The following is a 24652-nucleotide window of genomic DNA, read 5'->3' on the forward strand; positions in this document are numbered from 1 at the left end:
CTAATCCTGTCATATCAGGACCCCACCCTTCTGTCCTCACTTAACAACCTTCTTTACCTCCTGAGGGAGTCGACATATGATTTTGTGGGAGGGACACAGTTTAGCTCATAGCCCTGGCCATTCAGGGCCTCCCCTTCAGTGCTGACCCACCTTCTCACACTCTGTCCCCTGTGCACGCACATGTGTGCCCCATGCACACCCTTCCCCACCCTGGGAAGGTTTCAGTGTCCTGCCCAGCAGGGCTGAGCTGGGCCTGCCCCGGCAGGTGCCTCCCTTACTGGGGAAGCACCAGCACCTTCACCCCCTGGACCAGAGCCTGGGCCGCCACCTTGTGGCCAGCTGCGGGCCCGTGGGCTCCGCTGCTTATAAGCCGAGCAATCTTCTCGGGTCTCTGCCCCCCCCCCGCCCTGGAGCCTCTGTTCTGTTGTCTCTGGAACGGGGACCGTGGCTCTTGCCTCCTCAGCTTGTTTTCTCAACATGTGCTTAGGCCCCCTGTGCTCCAGGCACCGGGCCCTGGGGGGGGTGCATGTAGGGGACACAGGGTGTATGTAGGGGGCTCTTCCCTTAGGGGGTGAGGATGAAATCAGATCATGGATACTGAGCCTCAAGGCAAGGTCCAGTGTAATGTTGTATTCATGCTGTACTATTTTAATAATAATAATGAATACTTCTGTGTTTTTTTTTTTTTTTTTTGCGGTACGCGGGCCCCTCACTGCTGTGGCCTCTCCCGTTGCGGAGCACAGGCTCCGGACGCGCAGGCTCAGCGGCCATGGCTCACGGGCCCAGCCGCTCCGCGGCATGTGGGATCCTCCCGGACCTGGGCATGAACCCGTGTGCCCTGCATTGGCAGGCGGACGCTCAACCACTGCGCCACCAGGGAAGCCCTACTTCTGTTATTTTTAGTAACTAAGAAAAATGAAGAGAGAGGACCTGGAACTTGTGCCAGAAAGTCAAAAGGGGGTGCGGTCAGGGGCACGAAGGGACAGACCCACAGGGAGGGGCCTTCCCCAAGCATTTCCCGCCACTTTCCAGGGACTGATTCCATCCTAAAACTAGTACTTTGATTTTAAAACATGTGTTTTGGATGAACTTATGTTGTATTTCAAAGGAGAACAGTGGCTGAAGTGTCCTGAAGTGAGTTCTGTTATTTACTCGTTTTTTTATGGGCATCGAAGTTGTGTTTGGAATAGCAGATGTGAGGCACTGTCATCTCACTGTCACACCGATTGCTCACTGTTCTGAGAAGGTCACATCATAATCCATTAGGAATAATTAGTCCCCCGGCACCCCCTGCCTTCTTCTCTCAACTGCTCCATTAACTTGGGTGCGATCGCACATCCCGGGTGCCAATCAATGAAGATCTGCCCGTAATGTACAAGGTGATGCTATTAGTTACAATGTATTAACTGCCTAATTTAAAAATACAAATGCTGTCTTTATGAAGGGCAATTAACCACTAAATGTAACTGATAATTCACAACCCCCTGATTAGGAAAGACAAATACTAAGAAAGGATTGATTACGACATTGTCAGCCTCTCTGTCTGCGTTCGCCTTGTTGTCAGTAGATCTGCCAATTTTTTTCCAAGTCGCACCTGTCCACTCCAGTGCTCAGAGGGTCTGAAAGCTCACTGTAGCGTGGGAATGCGTGTCTTCACCACTGAATCCTGTCTGTTTCCGTCAGGGCACCCTTGGGGGAAGCAGTAGGCGTGGTCCTAAGGAAGGGTCCCCCTCAGCAGCTGTCATCTGGACTTTCCATCACTCAGTCATTCAGCAAACGCTTATCGGGGGCCTGCCGTGTGCCAAGCCCTGTGTGAAGCGCTGGGCGTGCTGAGGAGCGCCCAGCAGGCCCCATTCCTGACCGCATGGAGCACATGGGTCCAGGAGAGGGACGGTGAACAGATACAGAAATGGGGCGACTGGAGATACTGATTAGTGTTAGAAAGAAAAACCTGGATAGAGACAGGGTAGGGGCAGCGCCCCACAGGGTGGTTGGAGAAGGGGACATACAGGCCCTCCACCTTTTCCCTAGGGTTTCTCGGGCCTCTTGACTTGCAGCCTGGTGTCTTCCATGGCCCCCCACCGCGCTCTCTGCAGATGCCGAATATGAAGGCTCCCTCGCTGTGGCCCGGGGTTCATCCAGGGAGGGCTGTGCGCTCTGGGCCAGGCCAGAGGTGTGGCCAGCCCACCTCTTCTCACTCCCCCCGGCCCGCTGGCCCCCTTGCTCGGCCCCCACGCCGGCCTCCTCTCCTGCCCGGCCACACCTGCAACGCTGACGCTTACCAGGTCCCCCCTTCCTTCTGCCGGCCGCTCTGCCTTTGCCTCTTTGCTTCCCTTCGGGTCTCAGCTCCGGAGCTCTCTCCTCCCCAGGGAGGCCTCCCCGACCTTCCCACCCTCCCTGGCCAGCCTGTCTCTTCACCTGTTTGGTCCTTCCCAGCACCTCTCTGCTCTCAATCCCCGATTCCCCCCTCCTTTGTGTGGTCTCCGCCCCACCTGCCGACTGAGGGCTCTGGGGGTCAGAGAGCCTGCCTGCGGACACCGTGGCGTTTCTGTGCACCCACCCCAGCCAGGCATTTAGTAGGTGCTCAGTAGCTGCCTGTAGAAGGGTTGAATGTTATTTCATTGGCGTCTCTTCAGGCATCAGCTTTGTGGCTTTGCATTCGGTGAGCCTGCCCAGGTGCAACTGGGATACAGAGCCTCCTGTGAGCTCAGACGGGAAGGATGTCGGTGCCGCTGACACTCTGCACGCATCCCAGGCTCACCTCACGTTAACTCGCCCGTGTGCCTGGTGACTCTGTCTGGCAAACCTTTGTTTGGTGACCCTGATGAGGAGACACACCTCAGCTTGGCCCCTTGACCTTTGTATTTGGGAATGTGTGGGTACAGAGTCAGCTCAGTTGCTAAGTGGAAATGCTCGTTGTGACGGGAGGTCCAGAGGGGTGGCCAGGATGCTCGGAGGTGACCCCTGCGAGGCTGAGCGGCATGGTATGGTGGAGGAGGTGTCGAGTGCGGGAGAGCTGGCATGTGCGTGGGCAGTGTGTCCCCGGGGAGGGTGGGGACGTGTCCCAGGCAGAAGGGGAGGTGCGGGCAGAGGCCAGGCGGGAACCTTGGGAGCCTCAGCTGTGTCAAGCACAGTGAGGGTGAGAATGGTCTGCTCCAGCTCCAAAACCCCTGGGGTCAGTCGAGGCCCAGCTCAGGGGCCCGTGGCGACCTGGCCTGCGCCCTCGGAGAAGCGCCTGTCCAGCCCCCTCCGCAGCAGGCCACACTGCCTGCTGACAGCCCCTCCACCTGTCTCCCCACTTCCAGACTGAAGCGGTCCCAGCTGAAGGTGAGGTTCTGCACCAATGAGTCGCAGAAGTCCCGGGGGGACCTGGTGGGGATGCTTCGGCGTCTGGGCTTCGACATCTCAGAGGGCGAGGTGACCGCCCCGGCCCCTGCCGCCTGCCTGATCCTGAAGGAGCGAGGCCTGCGGCCACACCTGCTCATCCACGACGGTAGGCCTGCTGGGCCCTGGGACCTGGTTGGGGTGAAGGCGCCTCCTTTCCAGGTGGGGGCTGGGGAGGGCCTCCGTCTCACCTGAGCCAGACCACTGGGCAGGACACAGAGGTAGCACGTGGCTCCTGTTGACACCTGTGGGCTCCCTGCTGGGGACCCGGCCCCATCCATGCCGGCCTCATACCGGAGGGTGTTTGGAGGCAGGTTCCAGGTGGCTCCTCAGAGGAAAACCCTGAATTTGCTTTCTGTGATCTAGGATGAAGCACGGTGGCAAGGAATTGTCAACGGGGCAAGATTTTAGCCTCTGGTGTGTGTGTGTGTGTGTGTGTGTGTGAGAGAGAGAGAGAGACACACACACACACACACACACACACACACACACACACACAGAGACAGGTGGGGGGGATGAAAAGCTAGACTGAGGTCCACAGGTTTCTGAACTATATTTGTGAAAACCAGCCCTGCTGTCTGGCAAACTGCACAGGTTTCCTTCCTGATATTGGTCTGAATGAAGGAAAAGAGCCCCTTGGACCCTCAGCGGGGAGTTTTGCTGGAACAGAGAGGAAGGAGCAGTATTACCTGGTGCCTTCTGAATATTTAAAAAGAAGAGGGACTTCCCTGGCAGTCCAGTGGTTAAGACTCTGCGCTCCCGATGCATGGAGCATGGGTTCAATCCCTGGTCGGGGAACTACGATCCCACATGCTGCGCGTGCGGCCAAAAAGATAAAAAGAAGAGACATAGCAACGCTTCAGAATTCAGGACACTTTTCTTTAGTTGCACTGAGCCTTCTTCCCTCCTTTGCACTTGGTGTTTTGATTTACAAATCTCTGGCAGAGACAAGAATGCTCTTCCACCTCCGGACAGGGGTGGGCCTCCAAGAGATGGAGGGAGCTCCCTGGAGGTCCGGGTGTCCAGTCCACGACTCTGGCGCCAGTCGAGGGCGACATGCCCAGCCTTTAGAAATCATGTTTCTCCAAATGCTTCCTCTGTGATCTAGGATCCCTGCCAGCGTCTTTAGAACAGGTCCTTAAAGAAACAGAAAAACTTAAGAAAGAAAATCCTCCCCTCCCCAGGGTGAAGGGAGGGGTGGGGTGGAACTACCAGAGGTGAGAGGGAAACTCAGAGTTTGCCTTGAAGGCATCATTCATCAGTGAGTCCAACAGGCAGATGTTAGAGCTTGAGAGGCTGAAGGGGAAGCCAGGTGCCCTTCCTCACCTGTAATCCTGCGTCTGTGTTTTCCATAGGTGTACCTGACTTTTCAGACTTTGAATCTTTTTCAAGTTTTATTGTCAATAAATCTTCCCCCCAACATTTTATTACGAGAATTTTCAAATGTACAGCAAAGCTGGAAGAATTTTACTTGGAATATCTGTATGCCCTTAACCTTGATTTTTACCAGTGACATTTTGCTATATTTTCTTCATTATATATCTACCCATCCCTCCATCCATCTATCCATCTTTATCTTTTTGATGCATCTCAAAGTAACTTGCAGGCATTGGTACAGTTCCCCTAAACACTTCACATCGTTAACTAGAGTTCAATCTGTTTAGTTTTTTCTTTTCATGTAAAATTTACATGCAATGAAATACAAAAATCTCAAGTGTACTTTTGCTGAGTTTTGAAAAATGCACACATCTGTGTAACTCAAACCCCTATCAAGACCTAGAACATTACTGGGACTTCCCTGGTGGTCCAGTGGGTAAGACTCCACGCTCCCAATGCAGGGGACCCGGGTTCGACCCCTGGTTGGGGAACTAGATCCCGCGTGCATGCCGCGACTAAGAGTCCGCATGCCGCAACTGAGACCCAATGCAGCCCCCCCCCAAAATATATATATTATATATATATATTTTAAAAAAAGACCTAGAACATTACCATCACCCCAAAAGTTCCCTAATGCCCTTCCCTGTTAGTCCCCATCCCCATCCCCTATAGAGGCACCCACTGTTTGGATTTTTTTCCATTATAAATCAGATTACTGTGTCTAGAATTTCATATAAATAGAATCACACAGCATCTAGTTTTGGGGGTTCCCAAGACCACCCTCAGGCTTGATGATTTGCTAGAAGGACTCACAGGACTCAGAAAAGCTGTCCTACTCACAGTTTGGTTTATGACAGTGAAAGAATACAGATTAAACTCAGCGAAGGGAAGAGATGCGTGGGCAGAGACCAGGAGAATCCAGGCGCGAACTTCCAGGGGCGTTGTGTTGGGATGCACTTCATTCTCCCCGCAGCGCGATGCGTGACAGTACGCCTGAGGTGTGGTCACCCAGAGAAGCTCACTGCAGCCTTGTGCCCAGGCTTTTTATTAAGGGTCAGTCAGGTAGGCATGCAGCGCCCGTGTGACTGACCTTGGCTACTCTGTCTCCAGGCCCCCAGGTGTCAAACTGATGCAGCATGGCCCAGGGCCCCAGACACACGAAAGCACTCTTTCCAGGCAGGATATTCCAAGGGCTCAGAGGTGATCTCCCGGGAGGTGGTGGTGGGCCTGATCTGAAGACAGCCTTTCTTTGGATGTGCAGGGTTTGAGCAGCCCAGGCCTACTGAGTTAACCATTCCTTGTGTGCAGGGCTTATTTCACCCAACATACTGTTTGGTTGCATGTGTCAGTAGGTCTTTTCCTCTTGATTGGGGAGTGGCATTCTATTGAGTGAACATCCCATGGTTTGTTTATCCGTTCCCCTGTTGATAGATACCTGAGTTTTGGGGTTTTTTTAAATTTATTTATTTATTTATTTATTTTTGGCTGTGCTGGGTCTTTGTTGCTGTGCATGGGCTTTCTCTAGTTGCGGCAAGCAGGGACTACTCTTCGTTGCGGTGCGCGGGCTTCTCCTTGCCGTGGCTTCTCTTGTTGCAGAGCACGGGCTCTAGGCGCATGGACTTAAGTAGTTCTGGAATGCAGGCTCAGTAGTTGTGGCTCGAGGGCTCTAGAGTGCAGGCTCGGTAGTTGTGGCTCACGGGCTTAGTTGCTCCGCGACATGTGGGATCTTCCCTGACCAGGGATCGAACCCGTGTCCCCTGCATTGGCAGGTGGATTCTTAACCACTGCACCACCAGGGAAGTCCCCTGCCTGTGGTTTTGAACTAAGGGAACTTCTGGGGTAATGCTGGTGTTGGAGTGGGAGTGCCAGGGGCGGGCCCATCATCTTTCAGGATCCTAACACACACTCTGTGTGGAGCCAGAATTCCTTCATCTGTAAAATGGGAATAGCACCCCTTCCTTGCCCACCTCTCATGGCAGCTTGACGATCAGAAAGAGCATCTGAGAAAGGGCCAGGCAGACGAGGCAGACACAGGTGTTCCTGGAAGGAGATGCGAGGTGGGCCATGTCAGCCGGGGCTTTATCCTTCTCTCTCTCTCTCTCTCTCTCTGTCTCACCAGGAGTCCGCTCGGAATTTGATCAGATCGACACGTCCAACCCAAACTGTGTCGTAATTGCAGATGCAGGAGAAGGCTTTTCTTATCAAAACATGAATAAAGCTTTCCAGGTGCTCATGGAGCTGGAGAATCCTGTGCTCTTCTCACTGGGAAAAGGGTAAGTCAGCTGCAGGGAGAGTCGTTTATGGCCACTTTGGGTCATGCTCTGTGCATCTCTGACTTAACAGAATCAGCAGAGAAGATGGGAAAAGTGGGTGTGGGGTGGATGCAGGGTGACTCCTTCTTCCTTCCCTCCCCTTTTCTTGCTTTTTTTTCCCCTTCATTTCTTCATTCCTGTCTTTTGATAATTTTTGAGGAAATTCCCTATCTTTAGGAGCTGGTTGGTCAAGCTTCCCTGTGGGTCCGAGGCTGGAAGAGGCCAGGGGCAGGGGAGGGTCACTGCAGAGGAGACCCCTGGAGATCTCAGGGGCCTGTGTTGACTGTCCTGACTTTAGGTGCATTGGATACAGCACAAGACTTGGATGGATTGGGCCAAGGGGGCACCTAAGTAGTAGAAAATAGGCTCGAGGGCCTGTGGGATGCTCTTGTCCGGGCCCCATATCTCTGGCTGCACAGCGCAGTCTGTGTAAAGTTGTGATTTTGTGACCAACGTTTTTGTCCGAGTCTTCAGCCTGAGCCTCACTGTCTCTTTTAAAAAACCATGTTGGTTATTTTTCTTACCATCTTTTACCACCAAGGCAGCACATATTCACTGACGAAAAATTAGAGAATACAGATGAGCAAAAAGAAGAAAACAAAAAGAATTTCCAGTCCCACTGCATGAGAAAACAACTGTCAACGTATTGATATGCGTCCTTCCAAGTGGCTTCCTGTGCAGAGGGATCGTTACACATGCGTGTATTTACCTCGGTGTCAAACTTGACCTACTTCTGTCACCCATTTTTAGTTGTTCACCAAACATTTTGTGAACCACTTTCCATACAATAAGTAGATGTCTCTGTGGTGAGGTTATTCCTATCAATTGTTTTTACAGTTTTTTTTTTTTTTTGTGGTACGCGGGCCTCTCACTGCTGTGGCCTCTCCCGTCGCGGAGCACAGGCTCCGGACGCGCAGGCTCAGCGGCCATGGCTCACGGGCCCAGCCGCTTCGCGGCACGTGGGATCCTCCCGGACTGGGGCACGAACCGGGGCGCGAACCCGTGTCCCCCGCATCGGCAGGCGGACTCTCAACCACTGCGCCACCAGGGAAGCCCCTACAGTTATTTTTAAAAAAATAACTCTCCTATAGTTATTGTAACCAACGCCTGCTGATGGACATTTGTGTTGTTTCTAGTTTTCTACCAAAGGAAGGCTGTGATCAATATCTTTGATGTGTATTTTTGAGGTTCTTAATGTATGTTGCCAAGCTGCTTTCCAGAAAGCTGTGCAGATTTATTGTGTCCTCAGTGGAAGCAACACTAGGATTTTAGAACCATGAGGATGCTGTGGAGCTCTATCCCAGCTTCTCGTGCGGGGCAGGAATTCTGTGGCCGTCTCTGGGGGAGCCTTTCTCAGTTTAGGTGCTTCTGGTGATTGGGAACTTCCTTTCTCTGTCTGCTGAGCAGGGCAGCTATTCCAGGTGACACCAGGGGGCTTTTTATCTGGCCGCCAGCCATTGCTAAGCACTTTATGTAGTTCCATGTTTAATTCTGACCACGACACTGTGAGCTGTAGGCAGTGTCATTGCCATTTTACAGATGGGCATATTGAGGCATAGGGAGGTGAAGTAAGCCATGGTCCCCCCGTCTGTAAGTGCCAGCATGGCCAGGAGTGCCCCCCAGAGCCTGTGCTCTGTCGCCTCTAGGCTACATTCAAGAGCAGACATTTGGTCCACACAGGATCTTAAATTTTTTTGAGGATGTTTTAAAAATTGGGAGATTTTACATAAAATAACCAGATTTCTGGATCCTTTTGAGAAATCAGAAGATCTGGCAGTCCTGGCCCCACATTCCCGAGGGCACCGCAGCTTGGCTGGAACCACTGGTCCGTTAGTTCCGGTGCACCACGGACCTGACCATGTCCTCCTGCCCCTTCTCCGAGTTTCAGAGTTGGTTGCCGTTCATCTTGTACCAATTGTTGTTTTTCTCATAGGAGAGAAATATCTTTTCATGGCTATGTCTCTTTCAAAATAGGCAAATGAAAGATTTAAAGAAAGAGAAGAGAGGATATACTTCTTTTCGGAGCTACAAATATTCTAGTGTGTTTATGATGAAAATAAAATGTGTCCTGTATTAGTCAGTGCTCTCCAGAGAAACAAAACCAACAGGATGTGGAGATGTATATACAGACAGTCCGTGACTTAGCGATGGTTCGAATTATGATTTTTCGACTTTGTGATGGTGTGAAAGCTACGCACGTTCAGTAAAAATCAGACTTCGAATTTTGATCTTTTCCCGTATGCAGTATGATGCTCTCTTATGATGCTGGGCAGTAGCAGCAGGTGGCAGCTCCCAGGCAGCCACTCGACCACGAGGGTAAACAACGGATACACTTTACGACCATTCTGTACCCAGATCGCCATTCTGTTTTTCTCTTTCAGTACAGCATTCAATAAAATACATGAGATATTCAATGCTTTATTATAAAATAGACTTTGCATTAGATGATGCTGCCCAGCTGTAGGCTAATATAGTGTTCTGAGCACATTTAAGGTAGGCTGGGCTAAGCTATAGTATTTGGTAGGTTGGGCTTATTAAATGCATTTTTTTTTTTTTTTTTTTTTTTTTGTGGTACGCGGGCCTCTCACTGCTGTGGCCTCTCCCGTTGCGGAGCACAGGCTCCGGACGCGCAGGCTCAGCGGCCATGGCTCACGGGCCCAGCCGCTCCGCGGCATGTGGGATCTTCCCGGACCGGGGCACGAACCCGTGTCCCCTGCATCGGCAGGCGGACTGTCAACCACTGCGCCACCAGGGAAGCCCTAAATGCATTTTTGACTTACAATATTTTCAACTTATGATGGGTTTATCAGGACGTAACCCCATGGTAAGTTGAGGAAGATGTGTATATAAAGAGAAGTTGATTGTGGAGTCTAGGTATGTCCAGAATTTGCAGCATAGGCCGGCAGGCTGGAGATGCAGGGGAGGGTTGCAGTCTGAATGCCAGGCTGTCTGCTGGCAGGTTCCTTCTTGCTCAGAGAGCTCAGACTTCGTTCTGGTTGTGCCTTCAACTGACTGAACGAAGCCCGCCACGCTCTGGAGGGCAGTCTGCTTTGCTCAGGTCCACTGATTTAAATGTTAATCTCACCCAAGAGACATCTTCACAGAAGCATCCAGAATACTGTTAGACCAAATATCTGGGGAGCTTGGCCCAGCCAAGTTGACATAAAATGAACTGTCACAGTCCCTTCCAAACCTTACCTTCTTCAGTTTAGGTCATTGCAAACCACAGAACCTGGCCTGCTTAATTCTTTTACACTCCTGGCTTGGTCCTGTAGGCATCCCTGAAGTTACCAACCCCTCACTAGAGAACAACACAATTAAGGAGCTCTGTTTTAGTGACTTCCCTGGTGGTCCAGTGGTTAAGACTTCACGCTCCCAACACAGCAGGCACAGGTTCGGACTCTGGTTGGGGAGCTAAGATCCTGCCTGCCACACGGCGGGGCCAAAAAAAAAAAGAAACTCTGTTATAACTCATTTATGTTAAAATTTTTTTCTTTAAAATTGTCTCTAATTATTAAAAGTTACTATTCCAGATAAGGGGTAGTAGTCAAAATAGGTATGTTGTTGAAAACGAAAAAAAAATGAGATCAGTTTCTTTTAGCTTTGTAATTCTGTAACAAATTCAACAGTAGGCAAGTGTTTGTTTTCCAAATAAGCAATTAGTGGGGTCTCTAGCTTCTGGGGATTCTGGCTTAGGCTATGGGTTGGGTACTCAAAAATCAGAGAAAGGGACCAACAGCTTCTGGGCCTAGGTCATAGCTTCCTGGGACAGCCCAAGGAACCATGAAGAGCTGCTGTCGCATCCACGTGGGGGTCATTGATGGTGAGGGGCTGTCCTCCACTGGAGTGGGGCTGTGCGGAGTCCCCAAGGAGGCAGGGTGGCGGGGGCACTGGGGCAGAGTGTCCTCCTCCTAGAAACGGTGTGATTTACATTTGGCATCTGTTTGGACCGAGAGTGGGAATTGCCTTTGTAATTTCTTCTGTCATGCTGCCCTCAGAAAATTAAGCTGTTTACGCGACAGCCTATGGAAGGTTAATGGCTCTTGTGGGAAAGGTCAAGTGGTCATTTTGAAGGGAGTTTGTGCTGAATAATCGGAAGGGCAGAAGAAATAAAGCATAAAATCTATCTGACTGCTTCTCTCCGGCTTTTCCCTGTCTTTCCAGAATCCACAGTTTCTTCTTTGTGGCCAGAACACTTAGGTTCTCACCAGACCTGCAGTTGCTTTTATTATGCCAGTAACAAAAGATAAATATATCAGATCTCTTGTGTTTCGGGAATAACCTGGGCCTTTATAATAAAAAAAAAAAAGTTAACTTAGGTGCTAGTATTTACTGTATCTCTAAAAATGTTTTCAGCTAACAGATGGCCTTCAAGGTGCCTTTTTGTTTTCCTGGATGAAAAAGAAATAAAGACAAATTCTGGGCACTATAAAAACAAGGCCAGGGCTTCCCTGGTGGCGCAGTGGTTAAGAATCTGCCTGCCAATGCCGGAGACACGGGTTCGAGCCCTGGTCCGGGAAGATCCCACATGCCGCGGAGCAACTAAGCCTGTGAGCCACAACTACCGAGCCTGAGCTGAGCTCTGGAGCCCACGCGCCACAGCTACTGAGCCTGCGCGCCTAGAGCCCGTGCTCCGCAACAAGAAAAGCCACCACAATGAGAAGTCCGTGCACCTCAACGAAGAGTAGCCCCCGCTCGCCGCAACTCGAGAAAGCCCACACGCAGCAACAAAGACCCAGCACAGCCAAAAAAAAAAAAACCCACAAATACTAAGTTCTCCAATTTTGATTTATGGAAGTCAGTTTTTCCTTTAGGTTCTAAAAGTCAGTGTAGCAAAGACAGGGTTTTAATTGCGTATTTTCTGCTGCATGTTCAGTTCTTCCCACCAGGACTAAATTTAAATTTAAGAAAGCGCAGGTATCTGTCACTCTGGAAAAAAGATTTGGGGGGAGGCTGAGGCGGGCAGAAGGGGTGCCGCGTGGGTGTCCTCGGGAGGCCTTACCGAGGGGAGGGGCCACCAGCTCCTGCCGCCTCCACGCCGCTCCGAGCTGAGGCTGCGCTGGGCCAGAGGCCCCTGGAGCCCTCAGCTCCAAACAGAGCTGTGTCTGTCGCGACAGAGTGGCCTGTTTTATAATTGTTTCCTTGGTGCCTGGCTAAGCCTCTCCTATGCTGGCCGCATTCTTTTCCTCAGCTCCATCCTCCGTGCCTGGCTCGCTTCAACATGCCCGTCCTCGGGGAGGCCCTCCCAGTCCGGCCCCTCCCGCAGCGGGCATCTCATGGGGGGCCAGGGGACGAGGCGGTGGCTCCCTGAGAGCCTGACAGACCCCCGTGCGCCTAGAGCAGCGTCCGGCCCTTGGGGCCCTCAGCAGGGTGCCGAGTCCAGGAGGCTCCGGGCCTGGGCTCTTGCATTCCTCCCCCTTGACCTTCAGGTCTCAGCTTTGATGTGTCCTTCTCTGGGCCACCTCCCCGCCTTCCTGTCCCCAGCCTGTCCAGCCCTCCTCAAGCAGAGTGCACAGAGCATGGGGTTCCACCTGTTGTCACCCATGTCCTGCCCTTTTATATTTGTCTGTGGACTTGTCTGCTTCCCCCCGAGACCGAGAGTCCCTGGGGAGCAGCCTGGGTCTGAGAGCGTCCCCTGCAAAGGGTGTGGGGCAGCTGCGTCCTAAATGTTTTGGGGGACTGAGTTAGCGGATGTCACTGCCCCCCGGCAAGCCCAGGCCTCAGCACCCGGCATCTCCCTCTGCCTCTTGGGCAAATTTTGCTTTACTTGGCCATTTCTTCAAACCCTGGACCTAGGAAACCCTGGACCCATGACCTGAGGAAAGCGTCATACCAAAGTAGTTGATCGTGGAAAAAGAAAAGGAAGCACTATTTTGAGGCTGTATAAATGCAAAATAGATGTCCAGATTTAAGATAAATGAGATTAGGAACCTCTAAGCCTTTGATTTAGGGTCACTCTTTAAAAATGGGAGCATTGGCAGGTCCTAGCTTGGTAAGCAGCGGCGGTTCTCTCTTGGCTACCAGGTACCTTCCTGCATGTGTGTGGTATCCCAGCCGAGCCACATCCTCGTGGCACGGCCCCAAGAGCACAGAGCCTCGGAACCTGGCTGAGAGGCCCAGGGTCACTTGGAGACCGAGTCCTGTAGTGATGGGAGATGCCCTCATGGCGTCAACAATCGGGCTCCAGGCTCTAATCCACCCGACAGGAGTGAGTAGCAGGGGACCAGCCCTTGCCAAGGTCAAGGGTTTGGCTACAGCCCTGCAGCCCAGCCTGCGTCCAGACGGAAGCTTCCAAGGTGGACAGTGGAGGATTCAGGGTGGGAGAGCGCTAGTCCCACCTGAGCACCAGGTGAACGCTGCGGACAGCAAGGCTCCTGCAGCCTTGGAGGCCTCAGGTGGGCCAGAGAGGGACAGGCAGAGTCCCTGGGAGCTGCAGAGCTGGAGGAAAGGCACAGCCCTGGGGCAGCTCCCGAGCTGTGCTAGCATTTCCAGTAGTCACACAGCAGGCTTCAGCGCCCACAAACTGGAAGGACCTGTGTTCATCCTTTCTTCTCCAGCTCATATCTCTTTTTTTAAAAAATTATTTATTTACTATTCATTTATTTATTATTTTTGGCTGCGTTGGGTCTTCGTTGTTGTGTCCCAGCTTTCTCTAGTTGTGGCGAGCAGGGGCTACTTTTCGTTGCGGTGCGTGAGCTCCTCATTGCGGTGGCTTCTCTCGTTGTGGAGCATGGGTTCTAGGTGTGTGGGCTTCAGTAGTTGTGGCACGTGGGCTTAGTTGCTCCGTGGCATGTGGGATCTTCCCGGACCAGGGATGGAACCCGTGTCCGCTGCATTGGCAGGCGGATTCTTAACCACTGTGCCACCAGGGAAGTCCCCCCAGCTCATATCTTATTACCCATCTCAGTCTGGGTGAGCAGTTATTTATAACAATATTCTCTAACATTTTTGGAGCAGCTTCTGCGTGCCAGGCATCATGTTAGGGACTTTGCGTACATTATTTTGCTCAAGCCTCACAGCAACCCATAAGGGTAGGTACTGGAGTTTCTTTTTGCCCATTTTACAGATTAGGAATCCGAGGCCCAGAGGGCTTAAGCAACCCAAAGTCCCACAGTTAAAAAGAAGTGGAAAGAGGATTTGAAACCCTGAGGTCAGCGTGCTTCACTAGCCTTCTCTTTGCTTTTCCACATACATGTTGTTTATTTGTATCATTTTTTTAGATTCCACATATAAGTGGTATCATACGATATTTGTCTTTCTCTGTCTGACTTCCTTCACTTGGTATGATCATCTCTAGGTCCATCCATGTTGCTGCACATGGCATTGTTTTGTTCTTTTCTATGGCTGAGTAGTATTCCATTTTGTGTTTGTGTGTGTACATATATATATGTGTGTGTGTATATATATCACATCTTTTTTATCCATTCATGTCTGTGGACATTTAGGTCACATACATGTTATTTAACGTCTCCCAAATTTGAAGGTTGAGGGGAGGGAGAAGGGTAACTGATGTGACGGGTCTGAAAACATGGTGACAGTCCTGGGTTTCCGTTAACCCTGTCTTCAGAGCAGCACAGAGTCAACTACCTTCTCACTTTATAATCGGATGGCTTTGCTCAGAGAGAACTGGGCTTGGTCACCGTGTGTCCCAAGGGGTCTGCGTGTGGCCTTGGGTGGCCAGGCAGTGGCAGCTGGGCCTTAGCTCAGCGCTCACAGGAGGGAAGATGTGAAACCGTCTTGGGAGGTCCTGCTGTGAGCCAAGCCGTCTTGGCCCCAGTGAGACGGGAAACAAATAGTTGTCTTGTCCTAAAAGCATCTGGCGCATGGAAGACCTGGCCCCTCTCCTGACCTCCAGCTACTAGGAGATGCGGCAGGTTGCTGTGGAACTAATGGAGTTTTCTTCTCCAGGCGGCAATTAGGGGTTAATTATTAGCAATTAGGGGTTCACCACATGCTCTGTGGACCAGCTGTCCTTTCGAGAACACAGGTCACTTGTGTTTCTCTGTGTTAGCAACTGGATCCAGCTGCCCCTGGGGTCCCCCACTGTGGCGAGGTCCCCACGAGGCTGGCAGCAGGGGGCCATTCTGACTGAGAGTTGCTGACTCACCGTCTCTCCCCCTCTCGTCCAGGCATGGTGGCCACCGCTGGGCTCTGTCGAGCTGACCTCCGTCGGTCATTCTCAGCGTGGTGTCTGGACTGACCCTGGCCGGTGACTCAGCTCTCTTGAGCTCCAGAACCGGGACAGGGCAGTTTCTCTTGGCACTTCCCAGGCCCCTGGGCTCAGCTCCCCTCGTCCCCTTCTGCTGTTTTCTAGACGCTACTACAAGGAGACCTCTGGCCTGATGCTGGATGTTGGTCCCTACACGAAGGCGCTTGAGGTACCTGCCCTGGGTCTGCCCGAGCCCTCTTCACGACTCAGGGCCCTCGGGGATGTTTCTGGCCTTTCTGGAGAAGAGGGTGTGCTCAGTGTTCTGAGTGCCTTCTATGTTTTCCAGCTCGCCCCCCCCCCCCACCCCATTTGAGGCTCCAAGCCCGGCTCTCCCCCTCCTCTGGAGCTTGGCCTCTCGGCTGCCCTAGTCATCACTCTGCCCCCCAGTCTCTCCCTCTCCTCCCCACAGCCCGTACTGCCTGCCGCTGACCCCGCTGGCCCTCCCAGCATGCTCTGTAGCTCTCCTCTCGGATTCTTGGCTTCTGGATGTGTGTGAACCTGCCTCATTCCTGACCCTCCTCTGCAGCACCCTGAGCTTGATGTGTCCTGATTAGACTCCTTCTCGGTTCCCTCCTCCAGTTTCCAAGTCTGGGCTCAGATGGGGCTCCCGCTCTGACTCACGCCTAGCCAGCTGCCCCAGCCCGGGCTCCTGGCCCAGGTCAGCCCATGTCATGTCCCGTACTCACCGCTACATTGGTCCCTGCCTGCTCGCACTCAGGTGGGAGGGTCGGACAGGCTGGCGGATGGGGCCCTGGACCTTTTCCCCTGGAGGGCCTATGACAGAGCTGGGGGTGGTCGGGGGAGAAGGGAAGGGAGGAGAAGCAAGAATGCAGATGAAAGCACTGTCGGGGTGGCCTGCTGAGATCCGGCACTGGGGCAGGCGGCAGGGTGCCTGGTGGTGGGTGCCCCCAGCATCCCGGGCAGCCCGATGTGGAGTTGTGACACTTGCCTACGAGGTGTGCCTCTCGGCCCATGTGTCTTGCCGCTTGGAGGTCCCTGGCCTGCAGGTGCACATTTGGGGCATCTCTCCTTGATTCCCCGGAGGGAGGATTTCACTGCAGAGCAGGTGTTCACCTGTACTTGCTCCCAAACCCATGCCATGTCCTTCTGTCTTTCCCCAGTATGCCTGTGGTATCGAAGCTGAGGTGGTGGGGAAACCTTCCCCTGAGTTTTTCAAGTCTGCTCTGTGGGAGATGAGGGTGGAAGCCCACCAGGTAAGCCAGCGGGTCCTGAAGCATGTGTGTGGGGACAGCTACTGAAGGAGGCCCAGAGTGCTCCCGGGGCGGCCTCGGCGCCGGAGGTGGGTTTGAGGGCTCAGGCAGCCTGCGAAGGTTCCCTCTCGCCCCCCATGAGAGCTGATCTGACTGGAAAGAGGGAAAAAGACAGCAAAGGAGGCCCATTGAATGTTTTCCACCTGGTTAATTAGTATCAGTATAAGAGTGAGAAAAAGAAATGCCTGTGGCTCTTTTCAAGCGACTTTTGTTTCTTCTCTGGAAGGATAAGGATTGACAAGTCCTATCAATATATTAAAAATATTTCATGGAAAGACAATGCACAGCAAGATGAAAAGAACATGTTGGAGTAAAATCGTGCATCTGGCCACCTTTAAATTATAACTGTTTTTGAGACAGGTTGCCTTCCAAACATACATCTTAAAAGGAAAAAAGGCAGTTATGGTTTTAGTGTCCCCAGTGCCCATCCTCCCACCTCCCCTTCCCAGGTAGAGTGAGTTGGTCCCCTCCGGCCGGTGGGTTCCTGATGGCATTGTTGAAGAAACAGTGGGCACGTGTCTGCCGGCGGTCAGGGCTGTCCTGCTGTCTGTTTTGGACATGGCACCAGGGGACAGTGTCAGCACCCTGTGGTGAGGCTGGTGCCCCCAGGATCACCGTGCTGCTCCCTTATTCTGGGACTGGAATTTCCCATGTGTGTTCCAGTCTAGAGCACTGGTCTCTCACGATGCTTAGAGAAAGACAGCACAAAGCCATGGAAGTCTGGAACCTCTGTGCCCAAACCTCCCCTGAGATTCACAGACGCCAGAAAATACAGTTCTCGGGGGTCCCCAGGAAACACCTAGAAAATGCCCTGTGAGGCTGGTAGAGAGGAGAGGCTTGTGTTTTGAATGAGTGAAGACTACAGGAATAAATAACTTGGTTTTCATGACTACATTTCACAGTGACAGTTTTTAAAATTTGTTTTATTGTGACAAATTCCAAATATATACAAAAGCAGAGACAAGGAAACAGTGATTCTCCTCATATATCCATCACCCAGATTCAACAATTAAAAGATTTTGTCACATTCCCTTCTTCTATCCCATTTCTTTCTCTTTAAAAATTTACTTTTTTTTTCTGTTGTATTTTAAAGCAAATCCCATTCTTTTTTTTTTTTTTTTTTTGCCGTACACGGGCCTCTCACTGCTGTGGCCTCTCCCGTTGCGGAGCACAGGCTCCGGACGCGCAGGCTTAGGGGCCATGGCTCACGGGCCCAGCTGCTCCGCGGCATGTGGGATCTTCCTGGACCAGGGCACGAACCCGCGTCCCCTGCATCGGCAGGCGGACTCTCAACCACTGCGCCACCAGGGAAGCCCGCAAATCCCATTCTTAATGTTATCTTATCCTTTCAAATTATAGTGTGCCTTTCAAAAAAAGATGCTTGTTTTTGACCATCATTAATGCATTTTTGACAATGCATTAAGACATCTAACCGTGGCAAAAAAAAACCACACAAAAAAGCTGTTCAGCGTCATCACTCAGGAAATGCAAATCAAAACCACAGTGAGATCCCACCTCACACCCACTTGGATGGCCATAATAATTTTAAAAGAAAAAGGAAAATAACAAGCATTGGCAGGGATGTGGAGAAACTGGAACCCTCATATAGGAATACTGGTAGGAATGTAAAGTGGAGCACCCACTATGAAAAACAGCCAGTATGAAAAACAGTTCTGTGATAATTAAATGTAGAATTATCGTATGACCCAGCAATTCCACTCCTAGGTGTATATCCAAAAGAATTGAAAACGGGTGTTCAAACAAAACTTACACGTGAATATTCATAGCAGCACTATTCACAATAGCCAAAAGGTGGAAATAATGCAGATGTTCATCAACAAATGAATGGGTGAACAAAATGTGGTTTATTGTCACCGTGGAATATTTCAGCTATAAAAAGAATGAAATACTGATAAATCCTACCATGTGTATGAACCTTGAAAACATTATGGTAAGTGAAAGAAGCCAGTCACAAAAGGTCACATTTTATATATTTAACATTTATATGAAATGTCCAGAATAGGCAAATCCACAGAGACATAAAATAGATTAGAGGTTGCCAGGGGCTGGGAGTATGGGGGAATGGGGAGTGACTGCCCGTGGGTATGAGGTCTCCTTTTGGGTTGATAAAAAATGTCTGGAACTAGCTGGTGGTGATGGTTGTACAACATTGGGAATGTACTTAATGCCACTGATCTGTATACTTCAAAATGGTTACATTGGTAAATTTTATGTTGTTTTATCACATTGAAAAAAAAACCAAACCAAAAAAACTCTACCTAACAAAATCAATAGTAATTCCTTAGTATTATCTAATACCAGTCCATATTTAAATTTTCCTGGCTGTCTCAGAAATGTCTTTAATGTAGATTTTTAAAAAAATCAAATCCAAATAAGGTGGTTTTGTGTTTTAAACCTCTCTTTTTAACATTTTTATCATGGAACATTTCAAATATCTGTGCCAATTGCGAGAGTAACCTCATAAGCCCCCAGGTACCCATCACTGAGCTTCAGTAATTATCAACTAATAAGCACTTTTAAAAATTGTTTTTAACTGTTCATTCTGAAACAATTTCCCACATACAAAGAGGTTGCAAAAATAGTACAGAGAATTCCCCTGTGTCCTTACTGCAGCTTCCCCAAAGGCTAACATCTTATGTAACAACCACAGGACAGTTATAAACTCAGGAAGTTAGCCTTGATGCACATGTTGACTAGCCCAGGGACCCTCTGTTTTTGGACACGTTATATTTGGTGTCACGCCCCCTAGCACCCTTTATTCTGAGCAGTTCCTCAGTCTGTCTGTGTCTTTCAGGACTGTGGCAGTTTTCAAGAGTACTAGCCAGTTCTTTCGTAGAATGTCCCTGATGTTCCCTCATGATTTAATTTCAGGTTATGCATTTCTGGCATATGTAATTCTGGTTATACATTTCACAGACAGTGCCGTGCCCTCTGGTGTGTCCCATCAGAAGGCATGTGCGGGCACTCTGCGCATTATAGGCTGTGGTCACTTTGATGCCTGTCGGAGGTTCCCATTTCTGCACTGCAGAGTTACTGTTGTCCCTTTGTGACTAATAAGTATCTTATGGGGGAATACTTTGACACTGTGTAAATATTCTCTCTCCCGACATTCTTTTCCCCTCCTAATTGCAGCATCCTCTTACCTGCAACAGTTGTCACCATGGTGCCAAATGGCGGCTTTCTACTTCCGTTGTTCCCTCTATATTTATTGATTAGCATTTACTGTAAGAGAGAGCTTTCCTTTTTCTCCCATTTACTTTTTTATTTATTCCAACATGTACTTAAGGATATTTGTTTTATTCCACGAGTCACAATCCATTCCTGTTGTTACTTTGTTGCCCAGATTGTCCCCTATTTGGCCATTGGGACCACTTTGAAGATTAATAACCCCTTGTTTAATCTGTGCTCCCACCTGCTCCTCTCACCTAGATTATTTTGAATCATCTCCCAGAAATCATATCATTTCATCTGTAAGTATTTCTAAGTGTCTCTAAAAGATAGGAATTCTTTTTAAAAACATGGATGATGCCATTATCACAACTAAGTAATACTAACAATAATTCCTTAATATCATCAAATATCCAGCCATTATTCACATTTCCCTGATTGTCTTACAAGTGTTTACGTCGTCGCTTGCAGTTTCTTTGAATCAGGATCCACATGAGGTCCTCGCATTGTGATTGGCCGGTGTGTTTTCTAATCTATCCATTCCCACCCACCCGCGCCAACCCCACCCCCGTCTCCCTTTTGTACTCCTTGCAGCTTTATGAAGAAGAAGCTGGCTTGTTTGTCCTGTAGAGTTTCCCACAGTGAGGATTTTGTTGATTGCGCCTCAGTGGTGTCCTGTCTCGTGCTCCCCTGTTCTCCCTGCTTCCTGAATGTTGATAGTTAGATCTAGAAGCTTAGGCAGAATCTGTTTCAGTTTTTTTGATGACTGCTTTCTGGGTTCAGAATGTCCGGGTGCCTCCTTCGGTGGCATTAGCAGCCATTGGTGATTGGTGCGTTAACCCCATTCATTCATTAAGGGCTGCAAAATGGTGATATTTGAATTCTGTCATTCCTTCTCCATTTCTTCTCTGGATTACCTCTGTATAGGAAAACGCCCCACGAACTATGCGTTCCCCTGAAGTACAGTTCATATAGGAAACTACAGATAAATGCCTATTTCTTTCTTGTTATTTATTAGCTTTCAGAATGATTGATTCTCTAACACCCTTCCAATACCTTGGAGGTTTAAAACTACATATATGACTATAAATAGACAAAAGCATATTTGACGTGTTCCAATCCATTGCAGTTATTCGTGTTCAAAGTACTGCATCTTTGACCAGTGGGAGCCTCTTCCAGCTGCCCTCTGAGTCCTGTTGTCCTGACCCCAGAGGTCTCTGAGGTGCTTTACTCCTGTTATGACAGGATAACACCTGCCTTGCACACTTCCTGCCCTAGGCCTAGAGTCTGCCATCCTTCCAAGGAGCCACGCTTACCTTTAGTGGAAAATAGTATTCAGAAACCATAGTCGGGATATTAACCGTTCTTACTGTTGTTGGGTTGGTCATCATTTCCAAGACTTAGTCTACAAGGGTTGAAAAAATATGTATCTTTAAAGATGAAGTGCAGGGCTTCCCTGGTGGCTCAGTGGTTGGGAGTCCGCCTGCCGATGCAGGGGACGCGGGTTCGTGCCCCGGTCTGGGAAGATCCCACATGCCGCGGAGCGGCTGGGCCCGTGAGCCATGGCCGCTGAGCCTGCGCGTCCGGAGCCTGTGCTCCGCAACGGGAGGGGCCACAACAGTGAGAGGCCCGCGTACCGCAAAAAAAAAAAAAAAAGAAAGATGAAGTGCATAATGAGTTCATACTGAAACTTCTGATCCAGATTTAGGCTTGTGGGTTTTTACTGGATCACCCATCTTGTGTCTGTATTTCCTTTTTGCCATGTCAAAAATCCTGGCTCACGAGAATACCGACATAATCATTTGTTTTAGCCCATAATACACACAAGAGTCTTGAATCTCAAAAACATTATGCTGTGTGAGAGAAGCCAGGCACAAAAGAGTGGGTGCCCCCACCAGTTCTATCAGTGCCACCAAGGCTGGGTCAGGGTTGTGATTGCCGTGGACTGGACTGTGAGACACAGCATCACTGTGGCTGCTGATTCCTGAATATGATAAGGCTGATTACCGGTGCTGTTTAAGATTTCTTTTTTCGACAGTTCTTTTTTGGCTTAGAATATATCCCTCTAGAGATTTACAGCCAAAATACTGTTTTTTAAAGCTACCATTATTCCGCTGGGTAAGTGTGTCACCAACAGGACCCTCCTTGAAGTCACTTTACTTCCAATTTGTAAGGAGTTGGTTTTTCAACATTTAAACTTGTTTCGTAGTTATGTAAAAATTCATGTGGTTCCGAAATTAAATCCACGGAACAAGATACATTCAAGGAAGTCTGGCTCCTGTCCTTTTCCTTCTATTGTCTTCCCACCCATCTCTCATCGTAGCCATTTTTATAAATATCATGGCTTATCTTTCCATTTTTAAAATATGACCCACTATGTATACATTTGTATCCTACTTACAGGGTGAATTTGTGAGAGCAAATTCTTTTTTTTTCAAAGATTTTTTTTTGATGTGGACCATTCTTCAAGTCTTTATTGAACTTGTTACAATATTGCTTCTGTTTTGTATGTTGGTTTTTTGGCCGCAAGGCATGTGGGATCTTAGCTCCCCGACCAGGGATGGAACCTGCACTCCCTTCATTGGAAGGCGAAGTCTTAGCCACTGGACCGCCAGGGAAGTCCCTGAGAGAGTAAATTCTTAAGATCATTTGTTATAGAGTGGGAGGAACGTCACTGTTGTAATCTGAGATAAAAATCTGAGTATTTAGAATGACGTAAGCACTGTGGTCACAACCATCTCCCGTCACCCCCCCAACCCCCTGCCATCCCCAATCAACAAAACAAAAAGCTGTCACTGCCTAGAAATTAAGACCAGAGGAACTGAATATTAAGACGTTATCTTTGGTTGTCTTTGTAGAGTTGACCTTGGTTAATCCCCTCCCCCCTTTTGTTTGTTTGTTTATTTGTTTGGTGTTTTCCAGTTACTTTCACGGTCTGTGTCTTTTACATTCTGAATGAGAAACTGCGCTCCCCACACCCCAAAGAGGAGCTGAGGCCCTTCTGGGGGTCAGGTTGATCGGGCTTCTCATTTGGCGGATGCCGGGCCGTGCAGTCTGGGGTGGCGGGTTAGGAGCTTGGATTCCTGGCGTGTCAGCTGAGGCTGGGGTCCCTGTGCTGTCCAGGCATCGCGAGCATCTGTGGCCCTGGGTCGCTAAGGAATTGTTTTCTCTGGCGGCTCTGAGCCCACGTGGCAGAGCTGAATCTTATTTACCTGCCACGTTATCATGCTGTCTCTGTCTCCCCTCTTGACACACAGTTGAGCGGTGGTTGCATGTTCTTAACACCCCACCTCACCGTTTTTCTAAAATGTTAATTTAGAACATTTTGAAATACTGCTTGAGCCTCGGGATGTGTAGACATTTTAAAGCAGTATTTCAAAATAAGGCCATTTTGAACGAACTGTGTCTTATGCACAAGGTAATAATTCTCTGCTCCTGCTTCTCTCTTTTTAACGAAAAATGGCTTTGAGGGGCTGTCTTGCTGCTGAAGTGCCGGGCTGTGGCAAACCTTAAAATTTTCAAGCTGCTTTAATCAATAAAGTTATCACCAGTCATTTCCCTCGATGACTGCTTCTTCCCAGATCCAGACTTGCTTCTTGCTGCTGAGGGGTTTTCCACCTGCGCTCAGAATGGATATAACTCCCCAAATCCAATTTTCATTTTAACCTTTCCTCAATAGCCTAGAAATAACAGATTGCTGGTATTACTCTAATAGATTGGAAATTCAAACCTCTTAGCGGTAACCAGGCCCTTTCTAGGATTCAGTGATAAGGCAAAGAATAACATACCTTAAAGGCTACTTGAAGAAATACCTAATTCTCATGGTTTAAGGCTTCTGAATCGGTGGGTGGTTTTATAGCTTCATACTAAAGCCCGAATGATGTGAAGGTTTTGGCAGTTTTCCATAATCATAAGACATTCCATCAGTTGCGAATTGTGCAGGTTTAGTGGAAATTGGGTCTGTTCAGACCAGAGTGCTTAGTCAGCACCAGAAGCCAGTGTGCAGGCAGCCTGGCAGCTGGGGGTGCCCATTTCACAGATGAGGAACCCGAGGCTTGGAGAGGAAGGACCTTGAATACTTTGAGCACTTGTGCTGGGCACACCCAGGATCTGTCACATACCCATTTACTTCGTGAAATCCTTACTCCAATCCGCTGTCGTAGGTACTTTCATTCCCGTCTTAAGGTTAAGGTTAAGGATTTCTCAGCCTCGGCACTACTGACATTTTGGGGTCAGATCATTATTTGTGGTGGGGGGTACTGCCCTCCTCCCCCAGCTGTGAAACCACAGATGTCCCCAGACGTTGCCAAATGTCCCAGGGGAGCAAAATCGCCCCCAGTTGAGAACCAGGGCCCTGAGGAGTAGTCACAGGAACGTCTGCTGTTGAAGCCACGGTTACTCTGCCGCTGTGGGGTGAGGCCAGGACCCAGCCCCCTCCAGGTTTCTGCTGCTCCCCAGTTCTCAAGGAGAGGCCAGCAACACAGCAGAATGCTTAGGTTAGACAAAGCGTAGTTAGCAGTGCAATATCATTTTCTGTTGTGAAAAACATTAAAATCTGTCTTGTTGGCAGAATATAGAAAGTAAAGTTAAGCAAGATCTTGGGTGGTGAAGGTGAGGACTCTCAGGACAGCCTATCAAAAAAGGGGGCGAGGTTTGTGGGTTTATCCAAAGAGGGCCGGGCATAAAACATGGACTTTGCCCCATCATTTTGCTCCCTGGTTCTCAGGGCATTAATTATAGCTACGGGGTTATGGGGACAGTCTGTACCCTCAGTGGGGAGGCCTTGTGGGTGGGGAGTGAACGTCTGCGTGGGGACCTCCTCTCCCTCAGGTCTGTGCGTGGAAGGCCCGTCTTCTCCCCTTCGTGGGCTGGGCCCTCCGCCCGGCCCATCTTCCCCACAGCGGTGTGCA

The 24652-nt window shown here is 49.8% G+C and overlaps 1 protein-coding gene across 2 annotated transcripts in view; it reads left to right on the top strand.

Moving 5' to 3' along the window:
- The window catches only part of LHPP (phospholysine phosphohistidine inorganic pyrophosphate phosphatase), a 139949-nt gene that overhangs the window by 13728 nt on the left and 101569 nt on the right, over positions 1-24652 (top strand). The window contains exons 2-5 of one of the 2 annotated variants that reach the window (XM_022568494.3): positions 3306-3493; positions 6881-7034; positions 15388-15451; positions 16404-16496. In XM_022568494.3, the coding sequence (XP_022424202.1) occupies positions 3306-3493; positions 6881-7034; positions 15388-15451; positions 16404-16496 (499 nt within the window). The remainder of the gene's footprint in view (positions 1-3305; positions 3494-6880; positions 7035-15387; positions 15452-16403; positions 16497-24652) is intronic. The other variant, XM_089898320.1, reaches the window with a different exon arrangement.

The sequence above is a fragment of the Delphinapterus leucas genome, chromosome 16, assembly GCF_059928025.1.
Source record: "Delphinapterus leucas isolate spDelLeu-1000000601 "Yukka" chromosome 16, BTC_Dleu_Yukka2, whole genome shotgun sequence".
NCBI lineage: Eukaryota > Metazoa > Chordata > Mammalia > Artiodactyla > Monodontidae > Delphinapterus > Delphinapterus leucas.